General features: G+C 39.4%; 1 protein-coding gene across 2 annotated transcripts in view; it reads left to right on the forward strand.

Annotated features, from left to right (window-relative positions):
• The window catches only part of PIK3R1 (phosphoinositide-3-kinase regulatory subunit 1), an 81,914-nt gene that overhangs the window by 44,016 nt on the left and 22,038 nt on the right, over window positions 1–15,860 (forward strand). For both annotated transcript variants that reach the window (XM_004465589.5, XM_023590884.2), the window contains exons 3-5: window positions 10,748–10,840; window positions 11,286–11,360; window positions 15,507–15,638. In XM_004465589.5, coding sequence (XP_004465646.1) covers window positions 10,748–10,840; window positions 11,286–11,360; window positions 15,507–15,638 — 300 coding nt within the window. The remainder of the gene's footprint in view (window positions 1–10,747; window positions 10,841–11,285; window positions 11,361–15,506; window positions 15,639–15,860) is intronic.

Genomic DNA, 15,860 nt, shown 5'->3' on the forward strand with positions numbered 1-15,860 from the left:
GATTAACTAGAATGGTCCGTTTGTACCTTGCTGAAAGTGATAGCCCGCTATATTTAGCTGACCAAAACCCATTACATCCTTGGGGAAGAATGTGCTTAGTTTAGCCTTATGAGAAAATATTTAATAAATGCTGTCCTGAAAATATTTAGCCTGGCTGAGTGGGCTGGCAAAGCTTCAATCCTGATAAAACAGAGGTGATGGCGAGAAGTTGGCCGGCCAGTTGCAGCTTAGGCTCCCAAGTTGAAGAAATCCACCTCTTGTCACTGAGGGTTGTAATTGTGGGTGTCTCCTGTCGCCAAGTGCTTTTTCCAACCATATCCTACAAAGATTTTTGACTTCTACTCATGGCTTTGTAACCTCCAGAATGGCATCGGGCCGTCTAGCTGCCTGAGAAAACAACCGAGCTCCTCAGAGTGGGAACGGCGGGCTTTGAAGTCAACCAGCTCTTTAAAATACTAGCTTTACCACTGACTGCTGGCATGACCTTGGGCAAATTGCTTAACTTTTCTAAGCCTCAGTGTCCTCATTTGTAAAATGGGGATGATTATAATGCCTCCCCCGGTGGTTGTACAAGTGAGGTAAACCATGTAAAGCACTGAGCACTTTCTGATACTCAGCGTTCAATGCGTATCAATATCGGTAGCAATAGTATTAATTTGTCCTGTCAGCCTTTCTAATATTTCCTGTTCGTCGCCACCTTCCACTACCACCCCCACACCAAATTCTAGAGCTGAGCCTTCTTGGATGTGATGTGGTTGGACAAGCTCTGGCACGGGCGTCAGGAGACCTGGGTCCTATCCTCGCCTGAACTTGCTGTAGGGCCTTGGGCAGGTTGTCCCCTTCCCACATGACTGTGCCTTTGGGGATGCTGGCTGGCCAGCCCAGTAGGTACACAATGCAGCAGAGCACTCTACTGCTAATCCCTCTCTTTTAATATCTAAGGAAGTATGATATCAGGCCTCATCAGATTTGATAGCTAGACCCTCGCGGTCATTTGGTGTCAGCTGCCCACCACATGCTGAGATGTTTGGGTGGCAGTGTCCCTGGGGTGCAGGCCATGAAGTCCTGGGCCATCAGGCAACAAGGTTTCAGTTTAAGGTCATCACTGGGATTCCAGCTCTCACAGTGACCTGGGTTTTCTGTCTCTGACTGAGCCCATCCTAAGTCCTTGCTCCTTACTCAAAGTGTGTTGGAGGACCAGCCGAATGGGTAACTCTCGGGGGAGCTTGTTGGAAATAGAGAATCTGGGCCCCACCCCTGATTCACATTACTAATATGTACATTAAAGTTCAGGAAATATTCCCCAAACCCTGTCCTTGGGAAGATTCTGCCATATAGAGGGTGTTTATTAAATACCTATAAAACTAATAGAGGAAAAGGTATGTAATAAAGCAAATACAGTAAGATGTTAATTGTAGAATCTAAGTGGACTGTTTATGACCCTTCACTGTACAGCTCTTTCAACTTTTCTGTATGGTTAAAAATGTCAGAGAAAAAAAAACAACTACTCTCTCTGAAGTTATTAGAATGGAATCTGGTGGTTCTTTTCTCTGATTTCTAGCCAGACTTGCTTAAAACTGCCTGTTCTGCCTAGCTGGACAAACTCGCCCCTTTGGCAGCTCCTCCTTGCACTGATTGCCTCCTTAGTCAGCCAGCAGCCTGCCTTCCGCCCCTCAGCGAGGTTCCAACCTGGATCAAACACTTCTTTCTGGTCTCTGGTTTTGCCAATAATGTCCTTCTGTCCAGTTTCTCTCCTTACCTCTGCCCCCTCCAGATCAGAGGATTCTTCAATTGCTAGTGACATTGCAGCTTCTCAAGTTACTGTTTAAGACCCTGTGTTATAATTTTTAAGCATTTCTAACATTATATTTTGTAAGTTTGACTCGTGGAAAATCCTAAGGGGGAGATGGGTGAGTGTCTCCACAAGTTTGCCCTCAGCCATGAGGCAGAGAATTAACTTGGTCCATCTGGAGTGCACTTCCCTCCCTCTTCTATTATTATTGCGAGGCCCCCATTGCTTTTCTGTTTTACGGTGTTATTTACCTGCATTTCAAAGTATTTCGTAGTGAGGGAGAATATATTGATTTGCTAGTTTGGGAACAAGTATAAAAACTTGTATTATCAGAATACCTTTACTTGAACACACCAGGAAGAGTGTGGCTTCTTATCTATGGGTTCAAGCGTCAGATCCAGGATGGTCACTTAACATTCTTAGTGCAGTTACCATTTAAATTAGGGAGACTTGGAAAGAAATACTGGAAAACTCATCACAGGTTTCTTTCCTGACTGGGACCTGTAGGTGGAGGAAAGGCCCAAGGTGAACTCCTGGGAACTTAGACTTATGAGTTCTGTGACCTTGGCCAAATTACTTAATTTCTGAGTCTCACTTTCCTCACCTTTAAATTGCAGATCGGAAAGACTATATGTCTTTGAAATGCTATGAAAAGTAAATAAAAGCTTCTGCAAAATACTTAGCATGGGGTGTGCCTTCTAGTCAGTGTTCAGTATATTCATTCATTCACTCATTTGTTCAACAAAAAGTCAAGCACCCACTGCATAGACACCAGGTGGTTTACTCCCTCCTTTCCTTCCATTTTGGGGGTGAGGGGTGGGGGAGGGATATGGGTCACACTTCGTACAAAATCGTTATAAGCCAACAGACCAAAGACCAACTTTCCTTATAAATCATTAGCTTCTGAGAGCCTGTGGACTCAATCATAAATTATTTTTCTGGTGGGGAGAGGAGGAAGTTTCTTTCCTCCCCATTTACCTCCTACCTAGCATTTTAATTTGCTTTACACTGTACATTGTAATCTTTAAATCAGCCTCCAGTGTAAATGATAACAATCATACTTAATTAGGCTAGCCTGTCAAAGATTAAGTGTAATCTTGCATTTTAGTAATCTCTTAACTCTAAGGCTTTAGCTAAGGTCATCAGAAGCAAAGCTGTAATGTCTGCTAACATTTAATAGGATCTTTGCCTGATGTGTTATTTCCTAGACCAGTCTGTTATTTAGAACATGGGAGGTCCTGGGTTAAGTTCCCGGTGCCTCCTAAAGAAGACGTAACCAACTGGCCTGGTGAGATCACGCAAGGAGGAGACACAATGAGATACAACAACAGGGAACAGATGTACCTCAAGCAATTGGGCATCTCACTCCCACATGGGAGGTCCCTCTTTCAGCTCCCAGGGCCTCCTAAAAAAGTATAGAATACAAAGAGACACCTAGAGCACACAACAAACAGACACAGAGAGCAGATAGAGTGCTCAAACAATGAGGGGGAGGGGATAAAGAAGTAAATCTCTAGAAAAAAAAACTAACTGGTCAGAGGATCTCAGATCCCTTTCTTTTGTTTTTAAACTGTGGAATAGAAGAGATAAGATAAACCTAAATATATTAAAGACAGTATCTGAAAAGATTTGCAGACTTTAGGTTAAATCTGTGGGCGGCCCTTTTAATTCCCTCCTCCTAGTTATCTCTGAAAATAATGTAGCTATGGCTGAAGATTTATTTCCACATCTACTCTTCCTACTCCCTTTTCAGTTGCATAGTTTTTATTTCTCCTTTCTCCAAAAAAAAAAAAAAAATTCTTACTGCAAGCACAATATAATTTATTACACAATCATTCCAACTTCATTTTTTCTTCACATTCAGAAAACTCAAGTATAATAATTCAGATTAGTATTACAGCCTTTAGTGGGAAAAATGTACAATAAATTGAAAACAATGTGATAGTTTAGTGGTGACTCCTGAAAAAATATTCACTATGGAATGCAGGGCAAAATGGAAATGTCTGTTCTCTCAAATGAGCTTCTACTTTGTCACCTTAAAAAATACTGAAAAGAATCTTCTTAATTATAATAGTGTCTGGTCTTAAAATTTATCATTTCAATTGGGGGTGTCAAAAATCTATTAGTAATAATAAATAATTCTAACATCAGTATTAGCTATCCTTAGTTTTTGCTTTCTACATATGAGGCACTATGCCTACCATGCTTTTTTACATTTATTATCATTTATGTGAGCTTCATAATGCTCACTTTATTCCCATTTTACAGATGGAGAAACTGAGGTTCAAGTTAATTAGCTTGCTCAGGATTATAGTCAGTAAGTGGCAAAATGAGGATTTCAACCCATGCGTCTTTGGCTTTAAATCTCTGCTTTGAAATCATTTCTATACTCTGATTATACAGATGTGTTCCAAAATTTGGGAATCCATAGTATGTTTTTAGTTTTTTAACAGCATTCTCTTAGCCAAGGAGCACAGGCTAGCATTTGTTGTGGCTTTGCCCATAGAATTTAAGACGTATAGAAGTTCAGGGTGTTAATCATTACAGGCATAAAATATGAATGTGCTTATGAGATTTACTTAAGAAAGGAATTGGGATTTCTTAGCTTTTGCCCACCAGAATGTCCTTTTTTTTTTTTTTTATTGAGGTAATGAAGAGAAATTGTTTTAGACAAATCATTTTCGATTCAGCAACAGTTAATAGACAAACATCTCAAATTAATATTGATCCATACTTTGCATATACACTTTCTTTTCTGTGTATTTTTATTACAGTATAAAGGGTAAGTGGCAGTTTCTCACCCACTTCTAAGCTGCTTCCATTAGTAATGAAATATTTGGCTTGGGCAGTCTCTGGAGTCCCAGTATTTCAGCTTGAACTTTCCACTCAGAGTTGCCAGGCACCAACTCTAAAATATCTCTTTTTCAAAATGAAGAACGCCTCCAAAAGGTGCAGCTGTGTGCTGGTTTCATCTTGCACTTTGTAGCAGTGCTGGCACCACTTAAGGCAGGAATGCCGCTGTCTCCCACACACCGCTGGTGCCCAAGGATTGTTCAGGCCTGTCCTTGGTGGTCGTTTGGGAAGGGCCTAAGATGGAGAGAATGCTCTCTTCTGCTTCATGTGATTGATTTTCTCCAGGGCAAAGGGGGAAGAATAGAACGAGGTGGGAAATGCAACATTGGACATGTCTTCAAAAATCCTTTCTCCAACCTGGGACCCTCCCAGAGTTCATTGGTGTTCCTTTCATGTTGAGGACTGATTCCTCCCTTCTTTTGATATGATGCATTGCTTGGCCTCACCACTTTAAAACCCTTCTGCTGTTCGTTCTTCTCTTCTTGAGCAGCACTGATTCTTTTGATGAAAAATGATTCAGCTAAATGAAAAACTGGTGTTGGATTCTAGAAGAATCTCCAAGTTCACCCAGATTCTTAAGAGTGGACTTAGCTCTCCAGATTTGTACACTGTGCTACAGCAGACTTCAAAGCTAAAAAGCATTCCTCAAGCAGGTATAAAGTCTTTCTGGATGGTGAAATCTATTGAGAATTTATTTTGTAAACTTTAGGAGACACATGCTCCGTTAATTTGTGTTTTGTTTCGTAGGCACCCTATTCTATGTGATCTATATTTTTGTACTTTTTTGTTGTTGTTGTTGTTGTTGTTTTAGTGCTTGTGTGTTTATATTATAAAACTATATGATGTTGTGCTTCGTTATGGACTTTTCAAAGATACTTTGCCAGATTTGGTAATGTTCCTAGCAGGTGTCATTTCCTGGCCAGATTTCTTTTTTTTTTTTTTCCAATATCTACTTTTGGATTTAATAAACAATATCAAACTTCTACAGTGATGTAATAAATAGTAACATTGCTATAAATGCAGTAGTCACCAGAGATTCTGAGGAGAGGCAAAGGGAAGAATAGGTATAAAATGGGGCATTTGGGAGACATCCTGGCCAGATTTCTTAAAATGGAATCTAATGAAAAAGTGAACATCAATCTTTTGTAGGTAATGGAATTAAAGGAATTGTTTTTGATTTTGGGGTTGTTGTAAAAATTAATACTTTATTGTAGACGACTTCTTAGACTTTCAACTGTAATCAATCCTGTTGCCCAAAGTAGATAAGGACCTCAGAGGCTTCCTGGGTAGGGCTTCTACTTTCCCTATGTCTAAATATTTTATAGGGGAAATGGACTGTATCACAGACATTGTATTAGAGGATATTGTTATTTTTTAAGAAAGTTGTCTCTAGTTAAATTTACCTCTTAAAATTACCATCGCAAAGTCTTAATACATTAATCAACTGGGAGGATTCATGCATTTGAGTAATAAGACTTTTTTCAATATTAATTCAGTGGACATTTCACTCAATACGTTACAAAAGGAGTACTTATACTTCCTAATATTTGTCTAATTTTTAAAATTATTTTAAAAGTCTCATGTTTACTTTGAAAAAAGTTCCAGTGTTCTTGCAGATACCTGATAGCCATTACAAAACTTTTCAGAAACTTCATGTAACATTTGTATGCATAAAACAAATGATATTTTGTATCTTGGCATACTACAGGTAAACTGCCTTTTTTTTTTAAATAAAGGAAAACAAGCATTAAAAGTTCTGAGGAAACTAAGAACGTTTTTATTTTACTTTATTTTCAAATCAAAGTTCAAAAATTGGTAGAAACCCTCTTACATATAGCATTTGCCAACCCAGCTTTGTAACAACTGTTGGGTGCACGTTTTGGCTGCAATTAAATGAAATCTTTAATTATCATTTAACTTTCATATTTGCCTGCAGAAGTGATTGTGTTCATGATTCTAGAAGTGATCGTGTTCATAAATCTTCTTTAAGTAATTCCATTTTCAGTTGTCTGTGCTAATGATGGATATAGGATGACCGAATACCTGAAAGTAACTTATTTCTCTTCCTGTTGCTAGGATACAAAGAAAAGAATTGTATGTAAATCAGAAGGTAATGAAATATAACCCTCTCTTTGGGCCAAATTTTGCTTTTAGTGGTCAAGAATATCCTGTTGAAGCAATGAAGTATGAAAACCAGCTTCAACCAGTTGGCCAGACCTGCGCAGAAGCAGCCCCTTGCTGTCCTCACTTCAACTTGCTTAATTAACATAGTAAAATTCCCACCCAGGGGTGGAGTTATCCGCCCCTTTCTTGATCATGCAATGTATGTGCAAGCTTGATTTCCTGAACATACTAATCATACAATTATATAACCAGCTATGTGTGTTCATCCATATGTATAAAAACTAATGCATAATCAAAGCAAATGCTAAGTAGTAACTTGGGTATTTAAACAAGAGTGGAACTGCTTCCCCCGGGAGTCAGGTCTGAGTCACTTTGGACTGGCCTTGGCTCCTTACCTCTGCAGACGTAATAAATGTGAGTTTTGCCTAACTCTCGTGTTGAAGTTTTCTTCATGCCATCTCTGGTTATCCATGAAGGCCTTGCTTTGAGACCTAACACTAAGAGATTTTTTTATTGGAAAAAAAAGTAGCCTGTGTAATTTACACAAGAAGGGGAAGAGCACTGGGCAGTCTTAGCTGGTTGAGCAGTGTGTGGATATGTTCACCGATATAAAGACTATGGTATGCATTGTAGTCTTTAGCTCCTTTGCGTTTTGGTGTGTGTTAAGAGCCCAGTGGGAGAAGCAGACTTGGCCCAGTGGATAGGGCATCCACTGGTTCAAACCTTGGGCCTCCTTGACCCGTGTGGAGCTGGCCCGCGTGCAGTGCTGATGCGTGCAAGGAGTGCCCTGCCACGCAGGGGTGCCCCCCGTGTAGGGGAGCCCCATGCGCAAGGAGTGCACCCCGTAAGGAGAGCCTCCCAGCGCGAAAGAAAGTGCAGCCTGCCCAGGAATGGTGCTGCACACACAGAGAGCTGACATAACAGGATGACACAACAAAAAGAAACACAGATTCCCATGCTGCTGACAACAACAGAAGCGGACAAAAAGAAGAACACACAGCAAGTGGACACAGACAACTGGGGGGGGGGGCTAGGGGAGAGAAATAAATAAAATAAATCTTTAAAAAAAAGAGCCCAATAGATAGGGCATCCGCCTACCATGTGAGAGATCCGTGGTTCAAACCCCAGGCCTCCGTGACCTGTGTAGAGCTGGCCCACGCACAGTGCTGATGCGCGCAAGAGTGCCCTGCCCCGCAGGGGTGTCCTCTGCGTAGGGGAGTGCTACATGCAAGGTGCGCGCCCCGTAAGGAGAGCCACCCAGTGCGAAAGAAAGTGCAGCCTGCCCAAGAATGGCGCCGCCCACACGGAGAGCGGACACAACAAGATGATGCAACAAAAAGAAACATAGATTCCTGGTGCCTCTGATAAGGATAGGAGCGGTCACAGAAGAACATACAGTGAATGGACACAGCAGACAACTGGTGGGGGGGAAGGGGAGAGAAATAAATTAAAAAACAACCAAGTTTGAGAGGGCTAAGAAGAGCCACTGTAGTGAATCCTAATTAATAATATTTCTCTACACTGTTTCGTAATCTTTATATTTTCCTTCTCTTACATACACTGATAGGATGATGTTTCATTTTGTTCAGTGTAAAAGGCATCTGTGGGAGAGGACACTTTTGTGAGTTGGCAATCCAGTAAGGCAAAGGGAAGTGGTCTATAGTTTATCTGAGGAAATGGTGTGTACTTTCATTTTATCCTATTTCCTTTTTATTTTAAGTTAAAAGGCCATATGAAACCTTCAAGACATTTGTATTTTGATGCTTTTCAAATACATTCATGGCTTAACGTTTGGGGAATGTCATCGCTAGATTTTTTATAGGAGGTCAGTCTTCTTAATAGTATATCCTAAAAACAGACCTCCTCTAGTTATCCTGATTACGTGGGTTTGGGGGTACCCAGGAATCGGTATTTAACAAGTTCTCCAGGTGATCCATAGCCTCAGGCAAGTGTGGGAAATGCTTGGTGAGGTTCCCACTAAACTGACCGAGCAGTGACTGTAAAGTTAATAGCAAGTCTCTTCTGCCTTGTGAATTCCAGAATGTGTTTTTAGAGTTATGTTGCAGTGGGACAAAGTCACCCAGGAAGCTCAATGGTGAACTTTACATGACTGAGTTAAGATGTTGATTGGCCCTATGCTATGTGGCCTGGTCCTCCAGGGTAGCTTTATAGCGCTTTGGGGTCTTGATGGCACAAAGCTGACTTCCTTTTAATCTTTCGTCCCATTGACAAATTTGCCTTTGCTCAGGATGCTGCATTCTCCAATCCTGTGTTCGTTAAACACGTGTAGCTCTTTCAGATTAAATCAATTAGAATTAAAATTTAAGCTTCACAGTCTCAATAGTTAGATTTCAAGTGCTCCCCAGCCACATGGGCTAGTAGCAGCACAGCTATAGGACATTTCCATCTTCTCAGAAAGTTCTGTTGGACAGCACTGCTGTAGTATTCTCTTCAGTTATTTAGCTCTTCTCCTTTTATCCTGGGTCATTGCAGTAGCTAATAATAGAGTTAGGTAGCAAGATCATGTGGCCATCTATCGCAGAACCTATTGCAATTGGAAAGGGGCTTAGGTCAGAGGATTTAGATTTTGCAATATAACCTAAATCTTACTTTATCAGATATCAGAGATTGAATTTAATGTGGTTTTACTTTACTTTTGCATTGTGGATCTGGTTAGGTGACTCTTAGTATTTAAACATAGACTTAATTGGAAATTTGCTTAACATGGTGTATGGCTTATAATAAAGAATTACACCACTCAAATCTCACTGAAACCAAATTGCAAATTTTTTTTTTCTTAGATTATATAAACGCTCTCTTCTTTGATACAAGCACATAGCAATGAACCATAAATGTAAAAAAGTCATTGATGGCTAATAAATCAATTGCACACATAGTTACTTTCATAACAACTGTTCTTTACTTGTATTTGCAAGTTAAGAAGTTTGTGGTGAATATATATTTAGCTCCCTCTTCTGGTTTATTAAGAGAAAAATATTTTTACTTAAAAATGGTTTTATATATATTTTTTGGAGTAAGAATAGTTATCAGTGCAATGCTGAAGGACGTCATTTATGAATGAATTATATATTTTTTCTTGTGTAGCATTAAAAGTGGTAAGACATGAAAATAAAGCATTGAAAAATAGTTTTATGAAAGCATGACATTTCTTACTACTAACTGGCCAAAATATATGTATGCAAATAAAGGATCCCACAGCAATTGCACAAGGACTTAATTTGAGTGTCAAGTAGAAGGGATCATGTGTAGTGGCTTCCCTACTGAACACTAGACACATTCCTGATTTCCATTAGGCCTGGGGCAAGAGTACCACAGGGGCCACTTATCCCATGTCTTAACATTTTCAGGTTATAAGTCACATTAAACCATTCAATAAAATCTGTCTGTCTTCCTGCCTTGACAACTGTACCTTCATAATGACTGAGAGACTGGATTTGCATATTGAGGTCTTGGACTCTTCAGGGTTCTGCCCCCGAGCATGGTGGTATGGACAGAGTTGCTCAAACCCATGCCAGGCTTCAGCCCACACTGCAAGGGGCTGGCACATCCAAGTCCATTCCACCTGCAACCCACTCCCATCAAGCCCCTGCTTGGGACTGGAGGTGCTTCCTGGCAGGGAGGTCTGCCCTGGGAGGATGGACCTGAAGAATAGGCTTTAAGTAGCTATTTGGACAGGGAATTCCAGGATTCTGGGTAAGTACTCTCAGTGTGTCCCAGGAGAGAAGCAGGAGGCGTGTCCCCTGGGCCCTGAAAATGCATCACACTGTGGGAAGAGGCCCCACTGGAGGAGGACCTTCTAGAGTGCAGGGCACAGGTGAGGGGTCCCTTGTGCTTAGGTCTGAGTGTGCTACTGTCAGATATAATTAAATTATTTTGCATTTACATTTTTTTCATTATCATCTAATATATTTGGTTTCCCCAAAATAAACGTAATCATGGAATTTTGTTTGTTTGCAGCTTTGACTCTTCTGGACCTTGCAGAGCAGTTTGCCCCTCCTGACATTGCCCCCCCTCTTCTCATCAAGCTAGTGGAAGCCATTGAAAAGAAAGGTAAGCAGACTGGGAGAGGGACTCCGTTAGCTTACTATACCTTGATTTCTTGGATGTTACAATTTATGTTGTCTCCTGGGTATTCATTAAACATTAAATACAGTGTAGATATTGTACCAGATGCACAAGCTATTTGGGACTATATTGGGAAAACAATCTTGGTCTGTGATTTCTAACTCTATATTAACTTGAAATTATTGTATGGAAACTATATTAAATACTCTATAACTTAATAAATATAATTAGCTTCCTTCTTAGTGCCCAGATGATTTTGCCAAAATCACTGACATGCCAGATAAGGTTAATAGTAACATTTGATGTCTAAGAATGTTTGGCAGAACATCTGAAAGAGATTCTGGATAGAATCTAGAATGTCTTTCCAGCAGCAGGCTCACGGTTCTCCAGAGAGCTGGGTAAGGCATCCACAGTCTGTTTTGTATCCTAGGTCTGGAATGTTCAACTTTATATAGAACACAGAGCTCGAGCAGCCCAACAGAATTACGACAGCTTCTTGATTGTGGTAAGTAGCATAGTTCTTACCTTTCTGTTTCAGGTAATGTGCACACACACACAAATGAACTTAATCCCCACAGGGTTCTAGGTTGGAAGGGACCTCAGAAGTCGTCCATACCAGTTCCCTGTAGTAACGATGCAAACGGGAGCAGGCAAACCTTTGGTGTTCATCCTAAGTTGGTGTGCTCTGTGTGGGTAAACCTACCTGCAGACCTGCTGGCATTCATCACAGTCATGAGCCCAGGGTCCTGTACAAGTTGCAGAGGAGAGAAACAATCTCTTGAGATTTCTCTGGCTCTGCATATCTACTATCTCCCCTGTCCCCTTCATAGTTGGCTACATCTAATTCATCTGAATCAGTTAGGAAAAAAATAGTTATAAGCTTACGTCATTTGACAAATGTCTCTTCTGACCTATTTTTCCTTTCCTTTCCCTTTTCTCTTTGTCTTTCCTTTTTCCTTCCCTGTCTTTCTTTTTCACAGCATAGTTATATTAAGTAACATCATGATGATGTTATATTCAGTGGTGTGCTCGTAAACCATCTCTTTGAAAAGAAGAAGTCCTGGTTTATAGCACTGGCCCTTTTCCATGGTGTAAATATTCCCACCAGGGTCAGGTTCAGGCTACCACCATGATGTCACTGCAGGTTCTTGGGAGCTGGTACAAACCATCTCACTGCAGATTATATAACACTAATTAATTTAGCCAGATATGGCTTTACTTGTCCCCTGAGCCATTCAGGAGGAAAAAACAACAACAACAAAATTGTACAAGTGTGAGTCAGTTTACTTACCATCATCTCAGCTAGTCTTCTTCTCATATCAACTCCTAGAATCTCTCAGATCCTCCATTCTCTCCCAAATTTGTCTCTTTTTTAAAAAATAACTTTTCTGCCTTATATTACTTAAGCTGAGTTTGGATGTTTGAACCAAAAAGAACAAAGCCCAGTTTTGGAAGAAGCCCCTTGGGGGTATAATTGTGCTAAGAATGCCCAAATGATATTTAGTAAAATAGAACTGTATATATGTCTTAGAGGCAGTTTACAAAAATTTCTAGAAAAATATTTCTGGGAAAAAAGGATTTTAGATCTTTATCAGTAAATAGTTTCACTTGACATGTTAGAAACTTTAACGTTGTTTTAGATTTCCTTTTGTACATAGAAATCAGCCTTACACGTACGCATGCACAGGCTATATCCCCTTTGCTGCAGAATCTCCTATCTAGCCCTCAGTTGCTGATTATAAGTTGACTGGCAGAAAGTTGAGGGTGAGAAAGACTCTTGTTTTTCTCTGTTTCAGAACAACTTTAAAAGCATGTTAAGAAAACACTGAAATTTGTCCTTAGCCAATTGAAATAAATATACATGTTTTGGTCAGAAAATTGGTCAAATTTTGAGCATGTTAAAAGTCACAGGAAATGTTTAGACATCAGAGACCTCTGAATTGGGAGTTATTTGAGAAATAGTGGTTAGGTATTTAATGTGACCAAATACAAAGTGATGCAGTTTACCTAAAAAAAAAAACAAAAAAAAAACTTCACACCACCCATGAGGTGAGGTAAAGAACCAAAATTCACGTCAACAATTTATTTTGACAGCCAGCTTTCCTTCCCCATTGAGGTCAAAACACATACTATAAAACTGGTTTCCTTTTGATTCTGCACTATAAAATATAAAAGTAAGTTTATTGGCCAGAGTTGACACAGTAGTATTGCATCATCACCTCTGGTGGAATCTGACATAAGGTGGGCTTATCTTCAGTCCTGCAAAAGGTATTTTCACTCAAACACTAAAAAGTCAGCCTCAGAATATACCTCACGTGTTAGAGAAGGGCTCCAGTGAATTAGCATGGCTCTCGGGGCTCTCTAGTTTATCCCACAACCATTTGTATTCTTCTGTTTTTTTCATAGCTGCCAATCTTACGGGAGTAAGATGGTATCTCGTTGTAGTTTTGATTTGCATTTCCCTGATAGCTAAAGATTTGGAGCATTTTTTCATGTGCTTTTTAGCCATTTGTATTTCTTCTTTGGAGAAATGTCTGTTTAAATCTTTTTCCCATTTTTTAAATAGGTTGTTTATCTTTTTATTTTCAAGATATAGGAGTTCTTTATATATGCAAGTTATAAGTCTCTTATCAGATATATGGTTGCCAAATATTTTCTCCCATTGTGTAGGCTCCCTTTTTACTTTCTTGACAAACTCCTTTGAGGTGCAGAAGGCTTTAATTTTGAGGAAGTCCCATTTATCTATTTGTTCTTTTGCTGCTCATGCTTTTGGTATGATGTTCATGAAGCCATTTCCTATTAGAAGGTCTTGTAGATGTTTCCCTACACTGCTTTCCAAAGTCTTCATTGTCTTGGTTCTTATATTTAGGTCTTTGATCCATCTTGAGTTGATCTTTGTATAAGGTGTGAGATGGTAATCCTCTTTCATTCTTCTACATATGGATATCCAGTTCTCCAGGCACCATTTGTTGAATAGGCCATTCTCTCCCAGTTGAGAGGGTTTGGTGGCTTTATCGAATATTATATGGCTATATATATGAGGTTCTATATCAGAACTTTTGATTCGATTCCATTGGTCTGTGTGTCTCTCCTTATGCCAGTAACGTGCTGTTTTCAGTACTGTAGCTTTGTAGTATGTTTTGAAGTCAGGTAGTGTGATTCCTCCAATTTCATTTTTCTTTTTCAATATGTCTTTGGCTATTCGGGGCCTCTTTCCTTTCCAAATAAATTTCATAGTTAGTTTTTCTAGTTCCTTAAAGAATGCTGTGTTGATTTTTATTGGGATTGCATTGAATGTGTAGATCAGTTTTGGTAGGATAGACGTCTTAATAATATTTAGTCTCCCTATCTATGATCAGGGAATATTCTTCCATTTATTTAGGTCTTCTTTGATTTCCTTGAACAGTCTTGTGTAGTTCTCGGTGTAAAAGTTTTTTACATCTTTAGTTAAATTTATTCCTAAATATTTGATTTTTTAATTTACTATTGTAAATGGTATTTGTTTCTTGATTTCCTCCTGATCTTGCTCATTATTGGTGTACAGAAATGCTACTAATTTTTGCGCATTGATCTTATAACCTGCGACTTTACTGAACTCATTTATGAGTTCGAGAAGCTTTGTTGTAGACCTTTCAGGGTTTTCTATGTATAGGATCATGTCATCTGCAAATAATGAAATTTTGAGTTTTCCTTTCCAATTTGAATGCCTTTTATATCTGGTTCTTGCCTCAGTGCTCGAGCAAGTACTTCTAAGACAATGTTAAATAGAAGGGGAGAGAGTGGGCATCCTTGTCTTGTTCCTGAATTTAGAGGGAAGGATTTTAGGATTTCTCCATTGTGAACGATGTTGGCTGTGGGTTCAAAGTCCTGATCTTGATTTAATCAAGTAAATGTAGAGCCTTTGAATTTAAATCAATCAAAGGGTATCATCCCTAAGGACCAATTTACAAACATAATCTGTGTCTCTTTTTGGAATTCATAAATAATATCAAACTGCCACAGGGATGTACTAGACAGGCATGCTCCTCCTTCTGAGATAGTTGAGTGTCCTCAGGTTAGATTAGTAATACCCAGTCAGAATTAGAGGGAAAGATTTCTGAAAATGTTAAAATTCTTTTTATAGCCACTTTTTCTTGAGATTGGTCACAAAAATTCCATAATGTGTTGCTATATAACTAATCACTCAGATTAATTTTATATTAATTCTGAGATGCAATATTTATCAATTCAGATTTTAGGAAATCTAGGTGTTTGTACTTCTCATTTTCCTTTTGAGGTTTAGGAACTATATTGTTCATCCATCCATTGATAGAACCCTTCTCATTCAGGGCAGAACCACCCTTCAGAGGGTGTTTGGAAATGCTTTCGGGGCATCATCTGTTTGTTATCCTCAAAGTTCTGGGGTATTTACTGACAACAAGAGCAGGGGCTCAGGGATGCTAATATCTTGAAATTCGTAGGACATTCTTACAGCAAGAAAACTTTTCTACTCAGGGGCCCTTGAGAAGCCCTGTTAATAAATATTAGAGTATCTTATATTTCTTCTCATATTGCTTCCTTTCCTATCTTACATTTAAATAAAGCAGTCAGGAAATTGGTCCAACTGATTTATAAAGGATATGAAATATTTTTAAAATGTTTTCTTTCATAGATGCCACCTCTGTGGACCTGGAGATGATTGATGTGCACGTTTTAGCAGATGCTTTCAAACGCTATCTCCTGGATCTACCAAATCCTGTCATTCCCGTAGCCGTTTATAGTGAAATGATTTCTTTAGCCCAAGGTTTGTTTTCTCTTCCGAGACCCTCATTGAACATATATTTAAATGTGGGCCTGTGCATGTAAACTCTATTAAGTGCTGCATATAAGGAAATATTATTTAGAAAATATTAGTAGTAACCTGCCCTTCCCCCCCACACCACCCAAAATTCCCTCCCATACCAGGGCATCAGATAGAAGACCCAGATTCTTGTTTGCTTAGGAAGATTGCCCACATGGCGAAGTG

Source organism: Dasypus novemcinctus, chromosome 2, assembly GCF_030445035.2.
Source record: "Dasypus novemcinctus isolate mDasNov1 chromosome 2, mDasNov1.1.hap2, whole genome shotgun sequence".
Taxonomy (NCBI): Eukaryota; Metazoa; Chordata; class Mammalia; order Cingulata; family Dasypodidae; genus Dasypus; species Dasypus novemcinctus.